This window comes from Salmo salar, chromosome ssa03, assembly GCF_905237065.1.
Source record: "Salmo salar chromosome ssa03, Ssal_v3.1, whole genome shotgun sequence".
NCBI lineage: Eukaryota > Metazoa > Chordata > Actinopteri > Salmoniformes > Salmonidae > Salmo > Salmo salar.
The window spans coordinates 43,575,308-43,599,634 of NC_059444.1; the positions used below are offsets into that span (position 1 = coordinate 43,575,308).

The 24,327-nt window shown below is 39.8% G+C and overlaps 1 protein-coding gene across 1 annotated transcript in view; it reads left to right on the forward strand.

Annotated features, from left to right (window-relative positions):
* Positions 1-9,000, forward strand: part of LOC106600589 (voltage-gated potassium channel subunit beta-1) — a 91,829-nt gene extending 82,829 nt beyond the window's left edge. The window contains exons 9-14 of the mRNA XM_014192067.2: positions 5,367-5,452; positions 5,801-5,921; positions 6,106-6,200; positions 6,306-6,426; positions 6,538-6,626; positions 7,116-9,000. Coding sequence (XP_014047542.1) covers positions 5,367-5,452; positions 5,801-5,921; positions 6,106-6,200; positions 6,306-6,426; positions 6,538-6,626; positions 7,116-7,211 — 608 coding nt within the window. The 3' untranslated portion in view covers positions 7,212-9,000. The remainder of the gene's footprint in view (positions 1-5,366; positions 5,453-5,800; positions 5,922-6,105; positions 6,201-6,305; positions 6,427-6,537; positions 6,627-7,115) is intronic.
* The last annotated feature ends 15,327 nt before the right edge of the window (positions 9,001-24,327 follow it).

The following is a 24,327-nucleotide window of genomic DNA, read 5'->3' on the forward strand; positions in this document are numbered from 1 at the left end:
CAAGGGTCCCTGGTTCGAGCCCAGGTTGGGGCGAAGAGAGGGACGGAACAATAAGCGCGGAAAATCGAAGATCAAAACTTAAATATAAACTATCGCGTCTATATTGTTTTGCAAATGCTTGTGTGTAGGCTACATGGTTAAATTTTAGCCTACTGGTTAAATTTTTGTATTTTCGCACGAATTAAGAAGCACATAAAATTTGTGTCTTTTCTTAAGAATTAAGCCACACCAAAACGCACAAAAACACACAAAATTTGCTGTGATGAATTATGTGCATATATGCACGAATTGATTGTGAGACTGCGTTGACTATAGACATCAAGAAAGCCGGTCAGTTGATTATTGTTTTTTTTATTTTCCAACACTTTGATAAACAGGGCAAAATAGAAATAGGCCTATAACAGTTAGGATCAGATTGATCTCCCCCTTTAAAAAAGGATGATGTCATGTCCTGACCAGTAAAGGGGTCATTTGTCATTTTAGTGTGGTCAGGGCGTGGCAGGGGGTGTTGTTTTTGTGTGTTTTGGGGTTGGTTTATTTAGAGGGGATTTGTTCAAGTTTTCATTTTCTATGTTCATTTTCTATGTGTGGCCGAGTATGGTTTCCAATCAGAGGCAGGTGTCTTTCGTTGTCTCTGATTGGAAGCCATACTTAGGCAGCCCTTTTTTCCTTTGGGTTTGTGGGTGGTTGCTTTCTGTATAGTCTGTGAACCTTACAGAACTGTTAATTGTCATTTTGTTATTTTTGTTTAAGTGTTCACTCTCTTTAATAAATATAAGATGAGCACTATACCCGCTGCGTTTTGGTCCCCTTTCATCGACGCTTGTGACAGATGAATCGTGGCTGCTTTCCAAGCAATGGGAACCTCCCCAGAAAGGAGAGACAAGCTTGGCGATTATAGGGTCAGCAACATTAAAAAAGAAAGGGTCTAAACCATCTGACCCAGATGTTTTTTTGGGGGTCAAGTTTAAGGAGCTCCTTTTGCACCTCGGACTCTGTGACCGCCTGTGGGAGTCTGATACCAGTCACCCGGACAGCTGATGAAACTGAGGAGTATTTCTGTCTATAATAAAGCCCTGTTGTGGGGAAAAATTCATTCTAATTGGCTGGGCCTGGTTCCCCAGTGGGTTGGCCTATGCCCAGTCTTGTGAAATCCATATATTAAGGCCTAATTTATTTATTTAAATGTACTGATTTCCTTATATGAACTATAACTCAGTAAAATCAATCAAATTGTTGAATGTTACGTTAATATTTTTGTTCAGTATAATTTGTCAAATTATTTTGATGTGGAATCCACGTGGAAAATACATAAGATTTGAAAAAGTAATCAACGTAAACTTTTGTTTTGAGGGTAAAATGTCAACCAAAGGATTATGTTGTCATGGTAACCAATTTGTTTACCTTTGAAACAACGTCAGATCTTCAACATAATATTCACTATCAGAAACAAACTGTCGGCTGGGCAAGACCTCCTCCTGGAGAGCTATCCGTTCAGTCTCCCATCCAGAGTTTTAACATCATTCAGCGCTGCTTAGTTTTGATATTTGTCACTGACTATAACCATTGTGTTGTGATGAGAATGATTCCGCCTATCTTAAACCCCCTACTTCACTCCAGTCTGCAACCCCCCATCATACCTTCTCCGCTGTGCAATCCGGTTTTCGAGCTGATCATGGGTGCACCTCAGCCACGCTCAAGGTCCTAAACGATATCATAACCGCCATCGATAAAAGACAATACTGTGCAGTCATCTTCATCGACCTGGCCAAGGCTTCGACTCTGTCAATCACCGCATTCTTATCGGCAGACTCAACAGCCTTTTCAAATGACTGCCTCGCCTGGTTCACCAACTACTCCTCAGATAGAGTTCAGTGTGTCAAATCGGAGGGCAGGTTGTCCGGACCTCTGGCAGTCTCTATGGGGGTGCCACAGGGTTCAATTCTCGGGCCGACTCTTTTCTCTGTTTACATCAATGATGTCGCTCTTGCTGCTGGTGATTCTCTGATCCACCTCTATGCAGACAACACCATTCTGTATACTTCTGGCCCTTCTTTGGACACAGTGTTAATTAACTAACCTCCAGACGAGCGTCAATGCCATACAACTCTCCTTCCGTAGCCTCCAACTGCTCTTAAATGCAAGTAAAACTAAATGCATGCTTTTCAATCGATTGCTGCCCGCCCCCGCCCGCTCGTCCAGCATCACTACTCTGGATGGTTCTGACTTAGAATATGTGGACAACTACAAATACCTAGGTGTCTGGTTAGACTGTAAACTCTCTTTCCAGACTCACATTAAGCATCTCCAATCCAAAATTAAATCTAGAATCAGCTTCCTATTTCGCAACAAAGCATCCTTCACTCATGCTGCCAAACATACCCTCATAAAGCTGACTATCCTACCGATCCTTACCTTCGGCGATGTCATTTACAAAATAGCCTCCAGCACTCTACTTAGCAAATTGGATGTAGTCTATCACAGTGCCTTCTGTTTTGTCACCAAAGCCCCATATACTACCCACCACTGCGACCTGTATGCTCTCGTTGGCTGGCCCTCGTCAAACCCACTGGCTCCAGGTCATCTATAAGTCTTTGCTAGGTAAAGCCCCAAAGCCAACTCCTCTTTTGGCCGCCTTTCCTTCCAGTTCTCTGCTGCCAATGACTGGAACGAATTGCAAAAATCACTGAAGCTGGAGTCTTATATCTCTCTCACTAACTTTAAGCATCTGCTGTCAGAGCAGCTTACCGATCATTGCACCTGTACACAGCCCATCTGTAAATAGCCTGCCCAACTACCTCATCCCCATATTGTTATTTATTTTTTTGCTCTTTTGCACCCCAGTATCTCTACTTGCACATTCATCTTCTGCACATCTATCACTCCAGCGTTTAATTCAGTCCAGGATCAACAAAAAAATAGATATGTAGGCCTGGGGATTCAAGCTTTGGTTGATATCCAATTGAATCTACAAGTTAAATATAAATACACTGAGCTTACGAAACATTAAGGACACATGCTCTTTCCATGACATAGACTGACTAGGTGAATTCAGGTGAAAGCTATGGTCCCTTATTGATGTCACTTGTTAAATCCACTTCAATCAGTGTAGATGAAGAGGAGGAGACAGGTTAATGAAGGATTTTTAAGCCTTAAGACAATTGAGACATAGATTGCGAATATGTGCCATTCAGAGGGTGAATGGGCAGGACAAAAGATTTAAGTGCCTTTGAATGGGGTATGGTAGTAGGTGCACCAGACGCACCAGTTTGTCTCAAAAACTGCAATGTTGCTAGGCTTTTCATGCTCAACAGCTTCCACTGTGTATCAAGAATGGTACACTACCCAAAGGACATTCAGCCAACTTGACACAACTGGGAAGCATTGGAGTCAACATGGGCCAGCATCCCTGTGGAAGGTTTCGAGCTTTCAACGCCTTGTAGAGTCCATGCCCTGATGAATTGAGGCTGTTCTGAGGGCAAAATATTAGGAAGCTGTCCTTAATGTTTTGTACACTTAGTGTATGTTGGATTGACGTCTCCATCTCAACCAAAAATCTAAGTAAAAAAATAAAACTTAATCAAATCAAACTGTATTTAAAGTGCATTTAAAGTTGGATTGGATTTGATTTAGTTCTATTCTTTAACTTAGATTTTTGGTGGAAATGGAGACTTAAAGCCAACATAGCAATAATTAATTTGTAGACAAACTGGAATTAAAGCCAGGCTCAGTGACACAGATGTAGCTATCCAAGCAGAAAAAACATCTCCTTCAAATGTTGATATTGTTTGTGTTGACAACCTAACACAATCCAATATCACACTATCAATACAGTAAATAGCCTATTAACTTGTCGACAACTTAACAAATGATATGTTGGATTCACGTCTCCATCTCAACCAACAACAAAAGCTAAAGATATAAAATAATAGGATTAAGCCAGTGGCTCAGATCTAACTATCCAAGCAGTAGATATCTCCATTAAATGTTCATATTTGGTTGTAAGACTGTAAATAGCGTAATGGTAAGGCTATCTTACAAACTAATGTAACAGTATTTATTCATTTTAAAAATGAGTAACACATCCTTGGCCACAATTTGCGGTTACTGTAACAATAAATGTCTTCTTATGTAATCATAGAAAGCGTGCAAGTTCAGGGTCGCAGGTCTGTGGAAATCTTCACAATTGTTATAATAACCTACACAGAATCTCAAATGGCAATGAACACTTGCACCATGTACTTTAATGTAATCTCAACTGCAATCCAGGTCATTTGGTTGTGCTATTAGATGAAGCACAGTGATAACACATTTAGTTGTTGTATAAATAAACAAAATATCTGACATTGTATTCCCATTTGATCTTTGTTTTGCTTTTAAATGGTTGAAAGCGCAGTGATAACACATTTAACTAAATGTAACGGTCGTCTGGAACACAGGACCAAAACGCAGCGGGAATATGAATGCTTATCTTTTTAATTTGAAGAAAAGTGTACACTTACAAAAACAAACAAAACAACGACTACTACACAGTTCCATAAGGCACATAAGCTATACGGAAAACATCTACCCACAAAACCCAAAGGAAAAACATGCTGCCTAAGTATGACTCCCAATCAGCAACAACGATGTACAGCTGTTCCTGATTGGGAGCCATACCTGGCCGAAAAAAAGCAATCCCCAACATAGAAATACAGACATAGAATGCCCACCCAAATCACACCCTGACCAAACCTAAATAGAGACATAAAAAGGCTCTCTCAGGTCAGGGCGTGACACTAAACCAAAAATCAGAATTTGATTTTACATTGGAATTTGGTTGTGCTTTTAGATGGTTGAAAGCATAGTGGTAACACATTGTGATTTCAATAAACGTTTAGGTCTTTTAGTGGTCTTTTTGAGAGGGTGAAAATAGGTTGGAATCTCATCTAACAAATGTTACCCAATTCTCTACGTTGAAATGACTTGGTGTGCCCAGTAGGATATTAGACAAGAAAAGTCACTATTTGCCTTTAAGAAGATTGAACAGGATTTTAAGCACTTTAAATTAATTAAATTGCTAACACATTGTAGGAATTGGAATTGCTAACACATTGTAGGAATTGGAATTGCTAACACATTGTAGGAATTGGAATTGGTAACACATTGTAGGAATTGGAATTGGTAACATATACAAATTTCAGGAATATTTTTGTATTTGATTTATTTAGCAGAAAGTAACTTATCATACAACATTTTGGTGGACCCGTTTTGGCTCGTGAGCAGAAAGTGCCAACCTACACCAATACCCACAACATCCCATTTGTCCAAAAAAGCCATGTTTCCCTCCTGTAGCTAGCAGGTGTTTGTTGTTTTTGTCTCTGCAGAGATCGTGAGGGCAATGACCCATGTGATCAACCAGGGTATGTCCATGTACTGGGGAACATCACGATGGTCTGCCATGGAGATCATGGTGAGTAGGAACACACTTCCTCACAACCTTACAATACATGAACTTCATACTCTAATTTGCTGTAGACCTACTAACTAGATTCTGTCCACATAATTCACTAGCATGCTTAGGAAATGAATGCTTCTGAAGTCTGACATTAGGGGGTAAACAAACACTACAGGGGGTTGACAAGGTAAATTAAGTCTGAAAAGTTCAGGTGATGTCTTGTAATATCAATGCTTTTGATGATATGGAAGTTTGGTCTGACAAGAAATGCAAAGCTTTAAAAGATGAATACAGTCAGTAAAGTTCAGATCCCACTTTCTCTCCCCTTCCTCCTCCTCTCTTTCTCATCCCTCATTCTTTTAGGAGGCGTACTCTGTGGCTAGGCAGTTTAACCTGATCCCACCAGTGTGTGAGCAGGCCGAGTATCATTTCTTCCAGAGGGACAAGGTGGAGACACAGCTGCCTGAGCTCTACCACAAGATAGGCAAGTGGCATCTATATTGGACTGTGCATGCTGTGGTCTGCATGCTGTGGTCTTTGACATACCAGTCAATGTTCCATGCCGCAAAAGGTAAACTGTAGATACCAGTTCTTTTGTCCTTCATTACCATGGTCGTCTGATTATTACCTTGCCTGTCATGTGGCCTGACAACCACGTGCCATTGCAGGTGTGGGTGTGGTATCCTGGTCGCCTCTAGCCTGTGGAATCATCACTGGGAAGTATGAGAATGGTATCCCAGAATGCTCCAGGGCCTCCATGAAGGTACTGCTCGTATCTTCTTGTCCCAACAACATCTGAGGGGTTTTATGAATGTCTGCTTGGTCCTCAGGGGTTTTCTAAGATCCTTCTCCATTCTCTCTCCTCCAGCCGTATGCCTGGTTGAAGGAGAAGATAGTGAGTGAGGACGGGAGGAAACAACAGGCCAAGCTGAAGGAGCTGACTACCATCTCTGAGAAGCTGGGTTGCACTCTGCCACAACTAGCCATCGGTAAGATATCGGTACAGACCGATAACCATGCTAAATGTAGAGGATTGCCCTTGTTTGAGTCTTGGAGGGACTACCTCCACAAGGGATGAACCTCTCTCTCTCTTTCTCTAGCCTGGTGCCTGAGGAATGAAGGAGTGAGCTCAGTGTTGCTGGGAACATCCAACCCCATCCAGCTTGCAGAGAACCTGAGGGCCATGGAGGCAAGGAGCATCTCTCATATACTAAACTGTCTACATTTAGGGGAGCAGGACTCCTTTGAAGAATACATTTCAAGCTTTAATATATAATAATAATAATAACAACACATGACATTTAGAACACATGTTTATCCAAAGCGACATACAGTCATTTGTGGATACAATTTTTACACATGGGTAATCCCAGGAATAAAATCAACTATCCTGGCATTGCAAACACCATGCTCTACCAACTGAGCTAGACCAGCTGTCTTACTGACGACCAGGCCGGAACTTGGACCATGGATGTAGTAAATACAATTTTTAATAAATTATGTAATTTTTCTGGCATCCCTTTCTCAGCACTCAAAAACTGTTCCCTCTCTCTAGTCTACACTGTTTGTTGAATGTTTTGGATACAGAATATCTACTGTGGTGTATTTACTAACTACTGCTATCAACTTTACAACTAACTGAATCAAATGTTTTGTTTCTCCTCTTCATATATTGTAGGTCATTCCAAAGATGACCGCAGGCATTGTCACAGAGATTGACCACATCTTGGGAAACCGACCGCACAGTAAGAAGGACTTTCATCAAGCACATTAGGATAGAACTGTGATTGATAGGCCTAATCTGGACAAGTTCTCATCAGTGGCACCTCCAGTGTGTGCCCAACCCTGCTCTTGTGTATGTGTGTGTGTGTTCTGCACAGCTCCTCCTCCTGCCTTGTCCGTACGAAGATCAACCTGTACTCAATGTCGTTAACTGAGAGCTCTACTTGACAAAGCATGCATGCCACAGCTCTGCTACAGTGCAGACAGTTTAAACTTGCCTAAACAATCATCGTTATCAAGATGTGCTCATAAAAAAAAATACACCATTTCTTGAATAGGGTCCATCTGTTTGTAAAAGTAGTCTTTCTCTTGATTTGAGAGCAACTTCCTCTGTCTCTGTAACGTCAGAGGATAGTGTATAGTGCATTTCAAACAATGATTCATCCTCAGAGCCACCAATGAGCTTTAAAAGCATGTCTGCAATACATTTTTAGACAGGCATGGATCAGGGGAGGTTAAACATAATTCCAAGCCACTAAATATCCCTTTGAGTATGGACACGTATGTTAATTCATCTCTGGATGGTGTATCATATCACCCAGACACTGCAAAGATCTGGCCACCCTTCCTAAATGTGATGTGGCCGAGAATGGAAACTGCCCAGGGATATCACTATGAGGCTAAAGACGTACATGGATCAACAACATCACATTCACTCCATATTACTGGCATGTATGACAAAGAAAAAGAAAGAAGCCTGTGCTAAACAATCCATTCTAAATTATCCATCCAGTTTGCAACAAGGCCATTAAGTAATACTGCAATACATCATGGCAAAGAAATTCACTTTTTGGCCTAAATAAGATAACGTTTGGGGCAAATCCAACGCGACACATCAGAGAGTGAAAACCTCTGTATTTCCAAGTATTGTAGTGGCAGTATCATGTTATGGGTATGCATGTCACCGGCAATATCTGGGGAGTATGTCCAGATCAAAATAAATATAAAGGGAGCAAAGCAAATCTAAAATTTTACAGGAAAACATGCCTCATTCCTCTGAAGACCTAACACTATGACACAACGTCGACTGAAGGTGGCGCCTCTCCCCGTTCGGGCGGCCTACTAGCTGCCACCGATCCTCTGTTCATTTTCCTTTTGTTAGGTCTAGTTTAGGTTTGTACCTGTGTTGTGTTAGTTCATTAGTGGGGGGGTTACTAAGTATTTCTGTTTAGGTTTGTTTTTTGTGCGTGATTGTTTTCGTCAGGTTGGTTAGGCTGGGGTTAGGTGTTTTTCCTCTGCCTGTGTATTTGTAAGGCTGATGAGTTTGGGCTGCGCCCCTACTCTGTTTCGGGCTCATACTGTTGTTTTTGTATTGCTGCCCGCCTTGCCTGTTTTTGGCTATTTGAGGATTACGCCCATTAAACGTGTGTTCACGGACATTTGTCTCCTGCGCCTGACTTCACTCCTCCTGTTTCCTTGAGTACCCCCTTGACACACTTGGATATAATTGTATTTTTCAGAGGGAAATGTATATGAATTTTAAGGCCAAAAACACTCCAGAATGGCTTTCGAATAGATGTTTAGTGTTCCTTAGTGGTCCAGTCTCAGCCTTGACTTGGCCTAAATCTGCTTTAAATCAGAGACAAGATTTGAGTATTGCTATACATGTCATCGACGTGTGTGTAGGTGGCAAGGAAGTCAGGCGCAGGAGAAACCAACTTGGTATAACTGGAGTTATTTAATAAAGAATAAACAAACACGAACTCCAAAACCAACGTACATAAAACGAACATGGGTAAAAAAAAATACCCCTAGCCCACCAATACAAAATACACGAAACCGATAACAAACAAAACAATCTCAGACAAGGACATGAGGGAAAACAGAGGGTTAAATACACAACATGTAATGAATGGGATTGAAATCAGGTGTGTAGTAAAACCAGACAAAACCAATGGAAAATGAAAAATGGATCAGTGATGGCTAGAAGACCGGTGACGTCGACCGCCGAGCACCACCCGAACAAGGAGGGGCATCGACTTCGGCAGAAGTCGTGACAATACATCAATAATTCCCAACCAAATTGACTGAGCTTGAGCAATTTTGACAAACACAATGTATATATGTTGCCCTAAAACTTGCACAAAGTTGGTGGAATCTTATTCAAAATGAGTCATAGCAGTAACTGCTGCCAATAGTGCATCCACCAAGAGCTATGCAATCAAGATATCTTTGTTTCTTATTTTTGAATCCATTTATCCATTTTCTTTGCGTAGGTTTTCACTAGGCTAGGTTACCAACATATTCCAGTAATGATTGACATATTTTCATAAAAATAAATATTTTGAATAATTTATTAATACTATTTCATCCTTCGACAAGATATAGTCCTGACACAAATCTAGGGTTGCTACCCAAGCCGGCTGGTCGTTCGTTCTATCGGTTCGGTTGCCAGAGATGCGACCCAGTCATTAAGTCTTTTTGTTCTGTATCTATGGACATGACCCAGTCGTTCATTCTAAATGTTCCATTGCCATACCGGCTGTCAACGTTCTTATCCCTTGCTTGCTAGGTAGCCAACTACGGCTAACTTACAGTCACATCAAAAAGTGCAGACAGAATAACAGCAAAGTAGCTGCATTTGCATTTGTTTAAGCTGTTTTCTAGTGACATTTAATTGGAAACATCCGTAACAAGGAGCAAATGATGCACGATTTTGCCTGGTATAGAAATTGTGCTCACTCGTCAGGAAAATGTTGTTCAGAGGAGCTAGCCAACAACACAGCTAACACAATCACTTCAAACTGAAGCTGAAAAGACTGCAAACTAACTGCACTTCGTTTCGTTTGACCTTTTTTCAATTTACATTTCTTTGTATATATACATAAAAATTATGCCAGCTGATTCATGATTTCGACTGGCTGACATGCTGACCACACCGCCCGCGTAGCGTGTGCACATACAGCTTTGCAAAATAAATGTGCACATACATGTTATTCAATCATTGCACGCACACTGCTCGCGCGCATCAACGAGTGTCTGCGTAGCCAGGTGCTAAAATAGATCTTGGCTCTATTTGTGATGCTTGACGTGCTGTAAGTCCCGCCTTTCTCGTCTCCTCATTGGTTTTTAGGAGCATATACACATGTGAGTGACTGAAAGATGAGTGAGGTCCACACTCCAGTCCAGTTGGTGCTGGTAATGCACCAGGTGGTGGTCAACTGCCAAAGTCCAAAGAAGAAGACTGAAGGAAGAGAGATTACTAGAAACTAACTCGGTTTACCCTTTGATCTTAATTGTTGGAGTAGAGGACCTTGTGCATTTCAAGTATAACAATAACCCAATGTTTATATCCCAGGACAAATTAGCTAGCAACAGCAAGCTAACTAGCTAAATTACCATAAATGTTTAATGCTTTTTGACCTGTCCCCAAATGAATATATTTGGTTCAGAGTTAATTTTGATATGGACAAAATCAACATGCGTGCGATGGCACACACAGATGCACGTGTGCGAGCAGTGCGGTCAGCATGTAAGAAACACTGTCTGTCTCTTCCCAACTCCCGACACATTCATTACTATGAGACAGCTAACGATCGAATTTGAATATTGAAACAATGTTGCAAATGTTGGAGAGACAAACTGCAAGGTTTATACAAATCTCCGCTGTTGAAAACTAAATGTTAGTCTAAAAGAAATGTGAGAAAATGTCTAGATGCTTTTTATAGTGGAGATCAAGTTTATAAAGTGCCTGGCTGGGCTGATGAGACAGCGGATTGCGTAGTCAGATGGAACAGAGTAAATAGGCATTTTAACATCATTGATTTAGCTGGTGGTAACTTGTGGAATGGACACTGGCTAGAATGCGGTTTTAACAAATCAGCATTCAGGATTAGACCCAGCCATTGTATAAATGTCAACATTCTATGGCAGCCATGTTAGCACCTCATTATTGCATGGGGAATATGTCAATTAACTGAATGTTTTGAATTAGAACAATATTCAAAAAAGTGTCCTAACTCTCTATATACAGTGGCAAGAAAGACCCTTTGGAATGACCTGTATTTCTGCATAAATTGGTCATAAAATTTGATTTGATCTTCATCTAGGTCACAACAATAGACAAACACCGTCTGCTTAAATTAATAACACACAAACAATTATACATTTTCATATCTTTGTTGAACAAACCGTGTAAACATTCACAGTGCAGGGTGGGAAAAGTATGTGAATCCTTGGACTTTCCACTTCCTGCTTGGATTTTTCTCAGGTTTTTGCCTGCCATATGAGTTCTGTTATACTCACAGACACCATTCAAACAGTTTTAGAACCTTCAGAGTGCTTTTTATCGAAATCTACTAATAATATGCATATTCTAGTTTCTGGGCCAGAGTAGTAACCTGTTTAAATTGGGTACGTTTTTCATCCGGCCGTGAAAATACTGCCCCCTACACCCCAAAAGGTTTAACTGGTTGACCCTCCTTTGGCAGCAATAACCTCAACCAAACGTTTTCTGTAGTTACGGATCAGACCTGCACAACAGTCAGGAGGAATTTTGGACTATTCCTCTTTAAAAAACTGTTTCAGTGTCTGGTGTGAACTGCTCTCGAGGTCATGCCACAGCATCTCAATGGGGTTGAGGTCAGGACTCTGACTGGGCCACTCCAGAAGGCGTATTTTCTTCTGTTGAAGCCATTCTGTTGTTTATTTACTTCTGTGTTTTGGGTCATTGTCCTGTCACATCACCCAACTTCTGTCGAGCTTCAATTGCGGACAGATAGCCTAACATTCTCCTGCAAAATGTCTTGATAAACTTGGGAATTCATTTTTCTGTCGATGATAGCAAGCTGTCCAGGCCCTGAGGCAGCAAAGCAGTCCCAAACCATGATGCTCCCTCCACCATACTTTACAGTGGGAATGAGGTTTTGATGTTGGTGTGCTGTGCCTTTTTTTCTCCACACATAGTGTTGTGTGTTCCTTCCAAACTCAACTGTAGTTTAATCTGTTCACAGAATATTTTGCCAGAGGCACTGTGGAACAGCCAGGTGCACTTTTGCAAACTTCAGACGTGCAGCAATGTTTTTTTGGACAGCAGTTTCTTCTTCCGTGGTATCCTCCCATGAACACCATTCTTGTTTAGTATTTTACGTATCGTAAACTCGTCAGCAGAGATGTTAGCATGTTCCACAGATTTCTGTAAGTCTTTAGCTGACACTCTAGGATTCTTCTTAACCTCATTGAGCATTCTGCACTGTGCTCTTGCAGTCATCTTTGCAGGACGGCCACTCCTAGGGAGTAGCAACAGTGCTTAACTTTCTCCATTTATAGACAATTTGTCTTACCGTGGACTGATGAAAATCAAGGCTTTAAGAGTTACTTTTGTAACCCTTTCCAGCTTAATCTTAGGTATTTTAAAATCTCTTTTGTTCGATGCATGGTTCACATCAGGCAATGCTTCTTGTGAATAGCAAACCCATTTTGTGAGTGTTTTTATAGGGCAGGGCAGCTCTAACCAACATCTCCAATCTCATCTCATTGATTATACTCCATCTTAGCTGTCTCCTGACACCAATTAACTTTTGGAGAAGTCATTAGCCTAGGGGTTCACATACTTTTTCCAACCTACACTGTGAATCTTTAAATTATGTATTCAATATAGACAAGAAAATTACAATAATTTGTGTGTTATTAGTTTAAGCACACTATGTTTGTCTATTGTTGTGACAAATTTGATGACCAATTTATACAGAAATCCAGGTAATTCCAAAGGGTTCACATACTTTGTCTTGCCACTGTACACGGCTCTGGGTACACCCAGCTGTCCTGCATTCTGTAGAAGCCAAAGTGAACCCTCTCTCTATATCCATCCTGCTGACCTCTGTAGACTACAGTAGGACATTTTGAGAAAACTATTGGACAGAGGACTGTGTTCCTGTCTTCAAAGTGATTAACAGTGGCATGTACTAATTATCTCTACTGTCCATGATGGTCAGTCATGGCTGAGCCCTTCCTACCCGACGACCTGAGTGCTTACCTAGCCCTGCATTGTTGTTGTGATATTGAACTCTTTGGTACATGATGAGATCTTGAGTTTTTTTTTGCATCATGATACTAAAATACCAACAGAGGTGTTGAATATTTCAAATTCAAAACATTTGTAATGACTGTTAACTCATTTAATTTTTTTCAATGATGGACAGCAGAACACACTATTGGAATACTATTTTCGTAGTATCTTCCCATTTCTCTCGATCCTCTCTTCTGCTGACAGATATTGAACTCATGTACATAGTTCTATCATTGTGTAAACAGCATTACCCACAAAGCATGTACAGAAACATTAAAACATATATATTAATATATATATATATATATTTATATATATATCTATATATATATATATACAGTATATATATATATATATATATATATATATATATATATATATATATATTTATTTTTTTACCCCATTTTTGTCCACAATTTCGATCTTGTCACATCGCTGCAACTCCCCAACCTGCTTGGGAGGCGAAGGTCGAGTCCTCCGAAACATGACCCGCCAAACCACGAGAAGCATTTTCATTTTATCCAAGTTATTAGCTGTGCCCTTTATCGTTGCAGCAGGGCTAAAACTGAGTACAATGTTTGTTCAAATGTAAAATTCTATAATGAGATTATGTAAGTGGTTGAGTTTTCAGTCAAGACTGTATTTGTTATTGTTGTTGTTAATTTGTACATATATTAATAAATATCCAGTGTGAACAATGGTTTTCTCTGTTCAGAAAACACCTCATTTCAAGCAGCACTGTAAATATGTAGTAAAACAAAATAAGTAAAATACAAGTTTCCAGGACTAAGGAACATGATTCATATTTGTGAAATTAATGGTCAGAGTAGAATTGATGACTTTATTGGGAAAATGTTCCTCTAAAGTTAAGGATGTAGGCTACCAATTTCATTATGTAGCTTTTTCCACCAGAACACAGAAGTCAATAAGATATCTAAATTGTCTTGATGTTCTATTTGAACAACATTAAACCTTTTATTGATTTCAAAGGAATATTAACTTTTGCTCTGATGCACACAATGCACTGATTCATCACTTTTTCACTAATGCACTGTTTGGTACCTCTGCCAAAGCCGGTTTTGTCTAGAAGGGATACAGCTTTTGTCAAAATTGACTCTTCGTTGCAGGTTTAGGAGAACCACTTAGCCAGTAGCTATAATGCAAACTTTTCTTGAGCATCTAACTGTGGTAAACCGTGGGGTGTTGGGTTGAGCATGCAGAGATTAACATAGAGACAGGGAGGTTTTAGTCCGCAAACACAACTTTACTAGGACATAAAATAAATATACCAAAGAAAATCACTTAGGTTTGGCTCGGTCCTTCTGCTCCGCTTTGGCTCTGTGTCGGTCTCTCCCAGTTCTCTCGCACGATGTGCCACAGTGCTCGTTTCATTTGGCCTCCACGGCTGGTTGGCATTATCCCTAATTACCTCCACTTGGAGCTATCCGTGTCGGGGTGTCCAGCTCGTGTACTCCCAGCAGAGGGAGCCAACATCGCATCACGTACCTCCCCTCTATTACCACCCCCTGGGGTAGACCTCCTGGGATACCACATAACATTTTGCTTTGTTATTTGTAGCTAATGTTATCTCTTTCTTTGATAATATTTAGCATTCAACTGCCCATGAACTTGTGTCACTAAACACGATACAGTGTGCAAGCTTATTTAAGATTCATCGGACTTTATGGCAGCTCTTCTGACCTTAGCAGCCAACCTGCTCAAGCAAGCCAGCAAGGAAAAGTTAACACAGCTGTTAGCGAGCTAGCCAACTAGCTTGTCCATTTGCAAAATGTTCATATAGAAATGTATTGTGTCGATCAAATCAAGAGATTTATTCCAAAACGCTATATTTTCTGTTCCCGAAATGTTGGTAAATTAGATTTTATTGTTTAAAGAACTTGTAGAGAGAATGTTTCACCATCTAATCATGAAATGGGGTTGTTCAATGACAGACATGTATTTGCTTGAAATCTAACACTTGATCGTTTCCATATGGTTCAAAACGCTGTATATCCACCTCGCTGTCAGATGGGTAGTACTGCTTGGTTTTACAGTCAAATGTGAAAAATAACTACTTAAACAGTATACATACTTTTAATAAAGAACTGTAGAAATGATACATTTGTGACATCAATATTTATTTATCTACATTTGTATTTATTTATACAGTTATGAGTTCTGTATGTAAAATAGTTACATTTGACAATTTAGTCATTTAGCAGATGCTTTTATCCAGAGTGACTTAGTTAGTGCATTCATCTTAAGATGGCTAGGTGAGACAACCACATATCAAATTCAAATATACAGAATACGAACATTACATATTTTACACACACATAAGAAATAATTTCTGATGAAAAAACATGAATATGAAAATTGGTGTGTATTGCGATTTGGAATGAAACTCAAATATTAATCAGATTGGAATAGTATAGGAGATTGTGTGTGCTCTATTCCAGGGGCATAACATAAATTCATTGGTTGGTGGGCCTGCAGAAATTTGTGCTGAGGAGCAATGTTCCCTCTAATACTGTGGCTATTTGATCATAATGTAGGCCTACCATAGTGGCCTACCATAAAAAAAAACAATGGAGAAAATGCATCACATCATTTTCATAAAAATGGAAATAGCGGTTCTATGATTCAGCCTACAGTAGCAGCCTACATGTTCAATGTAGGCCTACATTCCATGAGACTTTTGAAAAAAGCATGCAGGGCTTGCCATTAACCTGTTCATCCACTTGTCCTTCAGACAAGGTGGTGACTGAACATTTTGTTGTTTGATGCAAGAAACCACTTTACAAAATAAAATGCATTATTATTCCCATACCATTATTACAGAGAATCAGACACATTTTGCTACCCTCTGCCTGTTGGCTACTTAGCTTTTCAAGCCTGTTTCAAAATACAACACTAAAATGCTAATATTAAAGAAGTCTTGAGGTATTGCTTGCCTGAGGTAGAGTACCTTATGATAAGCTGTAGACCACACTATCAAGAGAGTTCTCATCTATATTATTTGTAGCCGTCTATTTACCACCACAGACCGATGCTGGCACTAAGACCACACTCAACCAACTCTATAAGGCCATAAGCAAACAAGAACATGCTCCTCCAGAAGCGGCACTCCTAGTGGCCGGGGACTTTAATGCAGGCAAACTTAAATCCGTTTTTTAGAGGTACCCAGGGTCACGGCTTCATTGCTCCAGGCCACCGCAAGGGGGAGTTAGAGCACTCATTATGCATTTGGGTCCCAAGGTTTTTATATGACCAATCATATTGAGTGGTTCCAATGATGAATTTGACGAACCCGTCCCTGGTGACTTTCTTCAGCAAAGATGGCTGACAAAACATTATGGTGGAAGCAAATGTAAGTAGTTATAACGTCATAACGAGTCAAGCAAAACATTTACAATTGAGAGGAATATGTTAGTTAATGTAGAGACAAACGTTTGTGCATGTTTTTCTGTCATAAAGTTAATTTACGAAAGTTGCTGTTAAGCAAGTTAGCTGACTAGCTAACATTAGCCAGCTAGCTAGCTAGTGTTATGACATGAGAATGAATTTGTAATTCGTGTTGTTTAATGTTTTAGGGACTCCTGAGAAAACCAGCAAACCAGGCTGTCGTCTTGTGAAACAGTGGATGTAAAGAATCTAGCTAGCTAAAGCATTTACTGCAAATTTAATGTACAATTGTGTTAGCTTGCTTTGCTTATATTTGCCCTGCAATACAGCTAAAGTAACATAGCGAGCAAACTATTTGCTTATTGTGTAGTGGAGGATAAAAATAACTGTATGCCTATGGATGTGTAGCTAGCAACAGTATGTAGCCGATCTGTGTATGAACCCTAAAACTTTTGGTATGAATATTAGTTCAGAACCTATCTATGAACCTCAGCTATCAAAGTTGTTGTATCGACTTCAAGTCTGAATGGCATTAATGAAGTCTATGGCTTGAGTAGAATATAACTTTATTGTGCCATGGATGCAAGTCCCATAGGCATGTACTGTAGTTATTACCATGCATGAGATCCCCACATTGCAGTCTGTACATTGAATATATTCACTGATCATGTAGTCGTCCTTGGCAAATAAAGGTGCAAATAAATAAATAAAGCTATGAATCTCTGTGAGAGATTTTTCAGTCATATCCAATACCAGGTGTATCAAACTGTCACGCTGTTATAATGGATTTGGAGACAGGCGCAGGAATAGACAATAGGGATTTTTAATACACCCAAAACAAACACGTATAGAAAACACTGGGCTGTACCCAAACAAAAGAGCGAGGGTAAACCTCGTTGAATGACACGGGACGATACCCGTAATACACAATATATAAAGCACGCAGCATAACATCTGCACCAATGCATAGGTACTCACACGACCAACGGACATAGGAACAATAATCGACAAAGACAGATTAGTATAACATACTAATCAGGGGAAATAGGAACACGGTGTGTGTAATCAGACAAGACAGTCCGGGGTTGATGATAATAAATCTCATTCAGTGAAGCCTAGAAAGCCCCCCCGACACGCTGCACTAGCAGCGGGACGACACCGGCCTCGGGGACAACCACAGGGGCGCGGTGCGGGTCGGTCTGGCGCCAACGGGGAAAATCCCTGGTCAGCGAATCCTAGCAAACCGGTGACGTAGACCTCCGGAACTGGGGAACAGAATGAGCAGCAGTTCTTTAAATGATTCTGTGTCTGCATGTATGTATTACAATTATACACTTCAACAGTGTTTACCACTCCTGCTCCTGGGACATCAATGATTACACATTGTAACTATGCAATAGACTAGAAACATGACTTACGTAAAGGCTGATTTGTAATTCATATATACGAAATACACCTATGCATATCTAACTCTCTTCATCTGGATTAATCTGAGGACACAGGATAAGTGTAGTAATCCAATGAGATACTTCATTTCAACCAGTGGAGCATTTTTAACGCTTTATTGAAAGTTCATTATCCAGGTGTTATAAATACATAATACATGCATTATAAATATTATAATATTCTATTATAAATACAAGTTCAATCTGTACTTCAATGCACATATGTGTACTTCAATGCACATATGGTGTGCATTATTAAAACAAATTGAAGAAAAAGGAGGTGGGGAGAGAGGTGTAGAAGACAGAAAAGGAAAAAGGTAAAACAGAGGAGCAGGGAAGACAGCATATGATTAATGAATTACAGTGCTACCCTAATATTCTCTCACTTCATCACAATTACATAGTGTCTCTTGCGGTGTCTCCTAACCAGCCTTGGGCTCCCAGTCGGCCCGAAGGTTATCTTAACTTCTTGGGGCTATGTGGGACGCTAGCGTGCCACCCGTGGTGCACCCTATCAACAGCAGGTGCATTTCAAGAGCGGCAAATTTGAAACCAAATAAATGTCAAAATTCAAATTTTTCAAACATACAACTATCTTACACCCTTTGAAAGATAAACATCTCCTTAATCTAACCACGTTGTCCGATTTCAAAAAGGTTTTACGGCGAAAGCATAAAGTTAGATTATGTTAGGAGAGTACATTGACAATAGCTGTGTGTAATGTTTTGTCAATTCAAAGACGGGCGTCACCAAAACCATAAAACCAGCTAAAATGATGCACTAACCTTTTACAATCTCCATCAGATGACACTCCTAGGACATTATGTTAGACAATGCATGCATTTTTAGTTCTATCAAGTTCATATTTATATCCAAAAACAGCGTTTTACTATGGCATTGATGTTGAGGAAATCGTTTCCCTCCAATAACCGGCAGTCAAGTCAGCACCACAAATTAAATAATTAAAATTAGAAAACATTGGTAAAATATTATATTGTCATTTAAAGAATTATAGATTTACATCTCTTGAACGCAATCAACTTGCCAGATTTAAAAATAACCTTACTGGGAAATCACACTTTGCAATAATCTGAGCACTGCGCCCAGAAAAATATGCTTTGCTATACAGACAAACGGCCATGTTGGAGAGATCTAAAATCGAAAATACTATGTAAATAATCCGTTACCTTTGATTCTCTTCATCAGATGTCACTTCCAGGAATCCCAGGTCCATAACGAATGTAGTTTTGTTCAAAAAAGCTCATCATTTATATCCAAAAAGCTCCGTGTTGTTAGCACATGATCTAAGCCAGCCGGACTTCTCGTCATGAACGAGGGGAAAAAATATATTTACGTTCGTTCAAACATGTCATACGTTGTATAGCATAAATCATTAGTGCCTTTTTTAACCAGAACATGAATAATATTCAAGGTGGACGAATGCATTCTCTTTTATAACGTATTGGAACGAGGGTACCCAACATGAACTCGCGCGCCAGAGTCTAAACGGCCATCACCGTTCCATGGCTCTTGTTCGGTCAGATCTCACAGTAAAAGACTCAAAACACTTTGTAAAGGCTGGTGACATCTAGTGGAAGCAATAGGAAGTGCCAAAACATTAATCAACCCCTGTGTGTTTCAATGGCATAGGCTTAAAGGTAATTCAACACATCAGGTATCCACTTCCTGTCAGAAAATGTCTCAGGGTTTTGCCTGCCAAATGAGTTCTGTTATACTCACAGACACCATTCAAACAGTTTTAGAAACTTTAGGGTGTTTTCTATCCATATATAATAAGTATATGCATATTCTAGTTACTGGGTAGGATTAGTAACCAGATGAAATCGGGTACGTTTTTTTATCCAGCCGTGAAAATACTGCCCCCTAGCCCCAACAGGTTAAGGTGGCGTGGCGATGACGGGACTGGCTTCCTTTCTCACATCAAAACATACAGTACCTGCAGATGAGAGACAGATGGATAGAGAGAGAGCATGATTAGGTTTAGTTTTTTTTTATTCTAACACGGTCAGTCATCATAATCATCAGGAGGTGAAATGCAAAACTGACCTTGGATCATTAACTCTGGCACTACTACATCTCTGTCTGTATTTCAATGTAAAGCATCTCTTTAATAATACTTCCTGTATAATATAAACTGACCTTGGATTATTAACTCTGGCACAACTACATCTGTATCTTTATTTCAATGTAAAGCATCTCTTTAATAATACTTCCTGTATAATATAAGTATAATATCCCTAATAACAAATCATGATAACATTGGATAGATAGATACGTGTGCATGTGTAGCATGTGACAACAGCAGGATCATATCAAGGATAGCATCACAAATGAATACATAAATACCACTTGAAGCTTGATGATGACTTGATAATTTGAGTCTGCTGAGTAGTGCTAAGGCAAAAACCTGCTCTATCCAGAATAGCCTACTCTCTCACTTTGACAGCTGGGCCTGGTATCCTTTCACCCTCCTCCAAAAAATACAAATGTTTGCCATTATCAAGAGTGTCATTGGGACTAAAACAATATCCTACATAGTGTGTCAGGACTGCACCTAAAAAGCCTGGGGACTCATAACTAATCACCGAGCATGCATGTATATGTCCTGACCAAAAGATGAGGAGTCAGTGGTAGAGTTCACTTGACATTGCAGCACAGAAAGATTCTCAGTAGACGGGGCATTGGATGTCAAGTACAATGACCCCATGGTCAGTGTTTCCAGATTTCAGATTATCCTCCTGTTAAAGCAGGTCCTCCACCTGCTGAATCTGGAATGCTCAAAATAAACAAATCTGTATTAGTGACGATAAATTTGGCTGCAACAGGGGCTTGATAGTCCAGTGAAATTGTCTGAGTGTTTATCCTGTTAGGGCTAGGGGGCAGCATTGACACGGCTGGATAAAAAACATACCCGATTTAATCTGGTTACCACTCCTACTCAGTAACTAGAATATGCATATACTTATTACATATGGATAGAAAACACCCTAAATTTTCTAAAACTGTTTGAATGGTGTCTGTGAGTATAACAGAACTCAAATGGCAGGTCAAAACCTGAGAGATTCCTTTACAGGAAGTGGCCTGTCTGACCATTTGTTGAACTTCTTTTCCATCTCTATCATTTACTAAGGATCTCTGCTCTAACGTGACACTTCCCACGTCGTCCATAGGCGCTCAGAGCCCGGGAAAAAACAGAATGTCGTCATTCCAGCCCCAGGCTGAAACACATTATCGCCTTTCTCAAGTGGCCCATCAAGAGACACTAGCTTATGCGCGTGACCCCGACCGCCCCCGCCTTTGGGATTTTTTTCCTCTGTTTGCCGAAAAGGAGATTCCCTGTCGGAATATTATCGCTTTTCTATGAGAAAAATGTCGTAAAAATTGATTTTAAACAGCGGTTGACATGCTTCGAAGTACGGTAATGGAATACTTAGAATTTTATTGTCACGAATTGCGCCAAGCGCGTGACACTTCTTTACTATTTCGGATAGTGTCTGGAACGCATTCGAACAAAACGCCGCTATTCGGATATAACGATGGATTATTTTGGACCAAACCAACATTTGTTATTGAAGTAGCTGTCCTGGGTGTGTATTCTGACGAAGACAACAAAAGGTAATGAAATTTTTATAATAGTAAATATGATTATGGTGAGTGCTAAACTTGCCGGGTGTCTAAATAGCGAGCCCGTGATGCCTGGGCTATGTACTTAGAATATTGCAAAATGTGCTTTCACCAAAAGCTATTTTAAAATCGGACATATCGAGTGCATAGAGGAGGTCTGTATCTATAATTCTTAAAATAATTGTTATGCTTTTTGTGAACGTTTATCGTGAGTAATTTAGTAAAATGTTAGCGAATTCCCCGGAAGTTTGCTAGTTCTGAACGTCACATGCTAATGTAAAAAGCTGGTTTTTGATATAAATATGAACTTGATTTAACAAAACATGCATGTATTGTATAACATAATGTCCTAGGGTTGTCATCTGATGAAGATCATCAAAGGTGAGTGCTGCATTTAGCTGTCTTCTGGGTTTTGGTGACATTATATGCTGGCTTGAAAAATGGGTGTCTGATTATTTCTGGCTTGGTACTCTGCTGACATAATCTAATGTTTTGCTTTCGTTGTAAAGCCTTTTTGAAATCGGACAGTGTGGTTAGATTAACGAGAGTCTTATCTTTAAATGGCTGTAAAATAGTCATATGTTTGAGAAATTGAAGTAATAGGATTTTTAAGGTTTTGAAAATCGCGCCACAGGATAGCAGTGGCTGTTACGTAGGTGGGACGAATTCGTCCCGCCTAGCCTAGAGAGGTTATGTGGTGTAAATCTTAAAATTAGCAGCTGACATTTGAAGGTTTTTTAAATTAATGCATGTGAGACAGGTTCCATGTACAACAAGACAGGCAGAGAGGAAGAGAGAAAAAGAACACAGAACAGTTTAATTACCTCTGGTTATGGACACTTTTGCCAGCAATAAAGCTTCCCCAGCCTGTTCCTCAGACAGTGAACATCTGGCAATATCTACATTTTCGACCCCTTGATCAGCTCGCACTCTGAAAGTAAAGAAAATAGCTTATTTTTTGTAGATATGAAAATAACTGAGATATGACCGTTCAATCTAAAGCAGCAGATGTAATTTTCAGGATACGTCAATACAGCACAGAAAGCTTAACACCAGACTGGTATTGCGGTTGTTCATTACGTGATGGGAAATATGCAATATGCATACAAAATGATATACTTACCTTCCTTGAAAATCCATCTATACCGCCAAAGATGACAACGTTGTATCTTGAAAAAAAGCATTGGAATTAAAAGTGAAATGTTTAACCCATTAACCTGCTTCATTATTAATGTATTACCAGTTGATGAAGAACAACTACAATTTCATACATCATTGAAAATTTGTCTACGAATTAGTAAGAATAAAAAAGTTAAAATAATTCCTTAGATTTGATGGAGACATACATCTTAGTACCTTATCAACTTATGATTTGTATCAATGTGGACGAGAGACAGGGGAGCAGGAACTGAGTATTTTTGCCAAGAAATACAACAAAGCTGGATCATTCTGGCAATGACACCTGCACCATCTACACGCTGCAAAGACTACCTAACTCTTCGCCATTGTACACGATGGCTCATTGCTCTGTGACTTCCTTTGACCATTCTAAAGCCCGCATGGGGCATCCTTGCTTTAATGGCCCTGACTTTCTGGTCCATCTCGTCATCTGACATATCAGAATAGCATTCCCTGACAGGTCTGTCTTCTGTAAAAAAGACAACCGTTACAATGTCATGAAATATGATTACACAGTGCCTTACTAAAGTATTCATCCCTGTCACGGTTGTCGTCGGTGAAGGAGGACCAATACGCAGCAGGTACGTGTATGCTCATCTTGATAATTTATTAACTTCAAAAAATGAACGTACAAAATCACAAAACAAAAAGAACGAACGAACAACTACAAACAGTCTGGCTAGCATAGGCTCAACACAGAACAATCACCCACAAATCACAAACACAAACACACCCTAATATATGGGACTCTCAATCAAAGGCAGATAGACAACACCTGCCTTCAACTGAGAGTCCCAACCCCAATTAACCAAACATAGACATACACTCACTAGACTCCACATAGAACTACCTAGACATAAACCAAAACCCGGAAATACTAAACCAAACACCCTTTTAACAAACACACCACCCCGAACCACATAAAACAAATACCCTCTGCCACGCCCTGACCAAACTACAAAACAATTAACTTTATATATACTGGCCAGGACGTGACAATCCCCCTTGGCATTTTTCCTATTTTGTTGCATTACACCCTGGAATTTAAATTGATTTTTATTTGGATTTCATGTAATGGACATACAAAATAGTCCAAATTGGTGAAGTGAAAAAAAAATAACAATTGTTGTGGTGCGTGCATATGTATTCACCCCCTTCGCTATGAAGCCCCTAAATAAAATCTGGTGCAACCAATTACCTTCATAAGTCACATAATTAGTTCGATTGCACACATGTGGACTTTATTTAAGTGTCCCATGATCTGTTACATGATCTCAGTATATATACACACCTGTTCTGAAAGGCCCCAGAGTCTGCAACACCACTAAGCAAGGGGCACCACCAAGCAAGCGAGACCATGAAGACCAAGGAGCTCTCCAACCAGGTCAGGGACAAAGTCGTGGAGAAGTATAGATCAGGATTGGGTT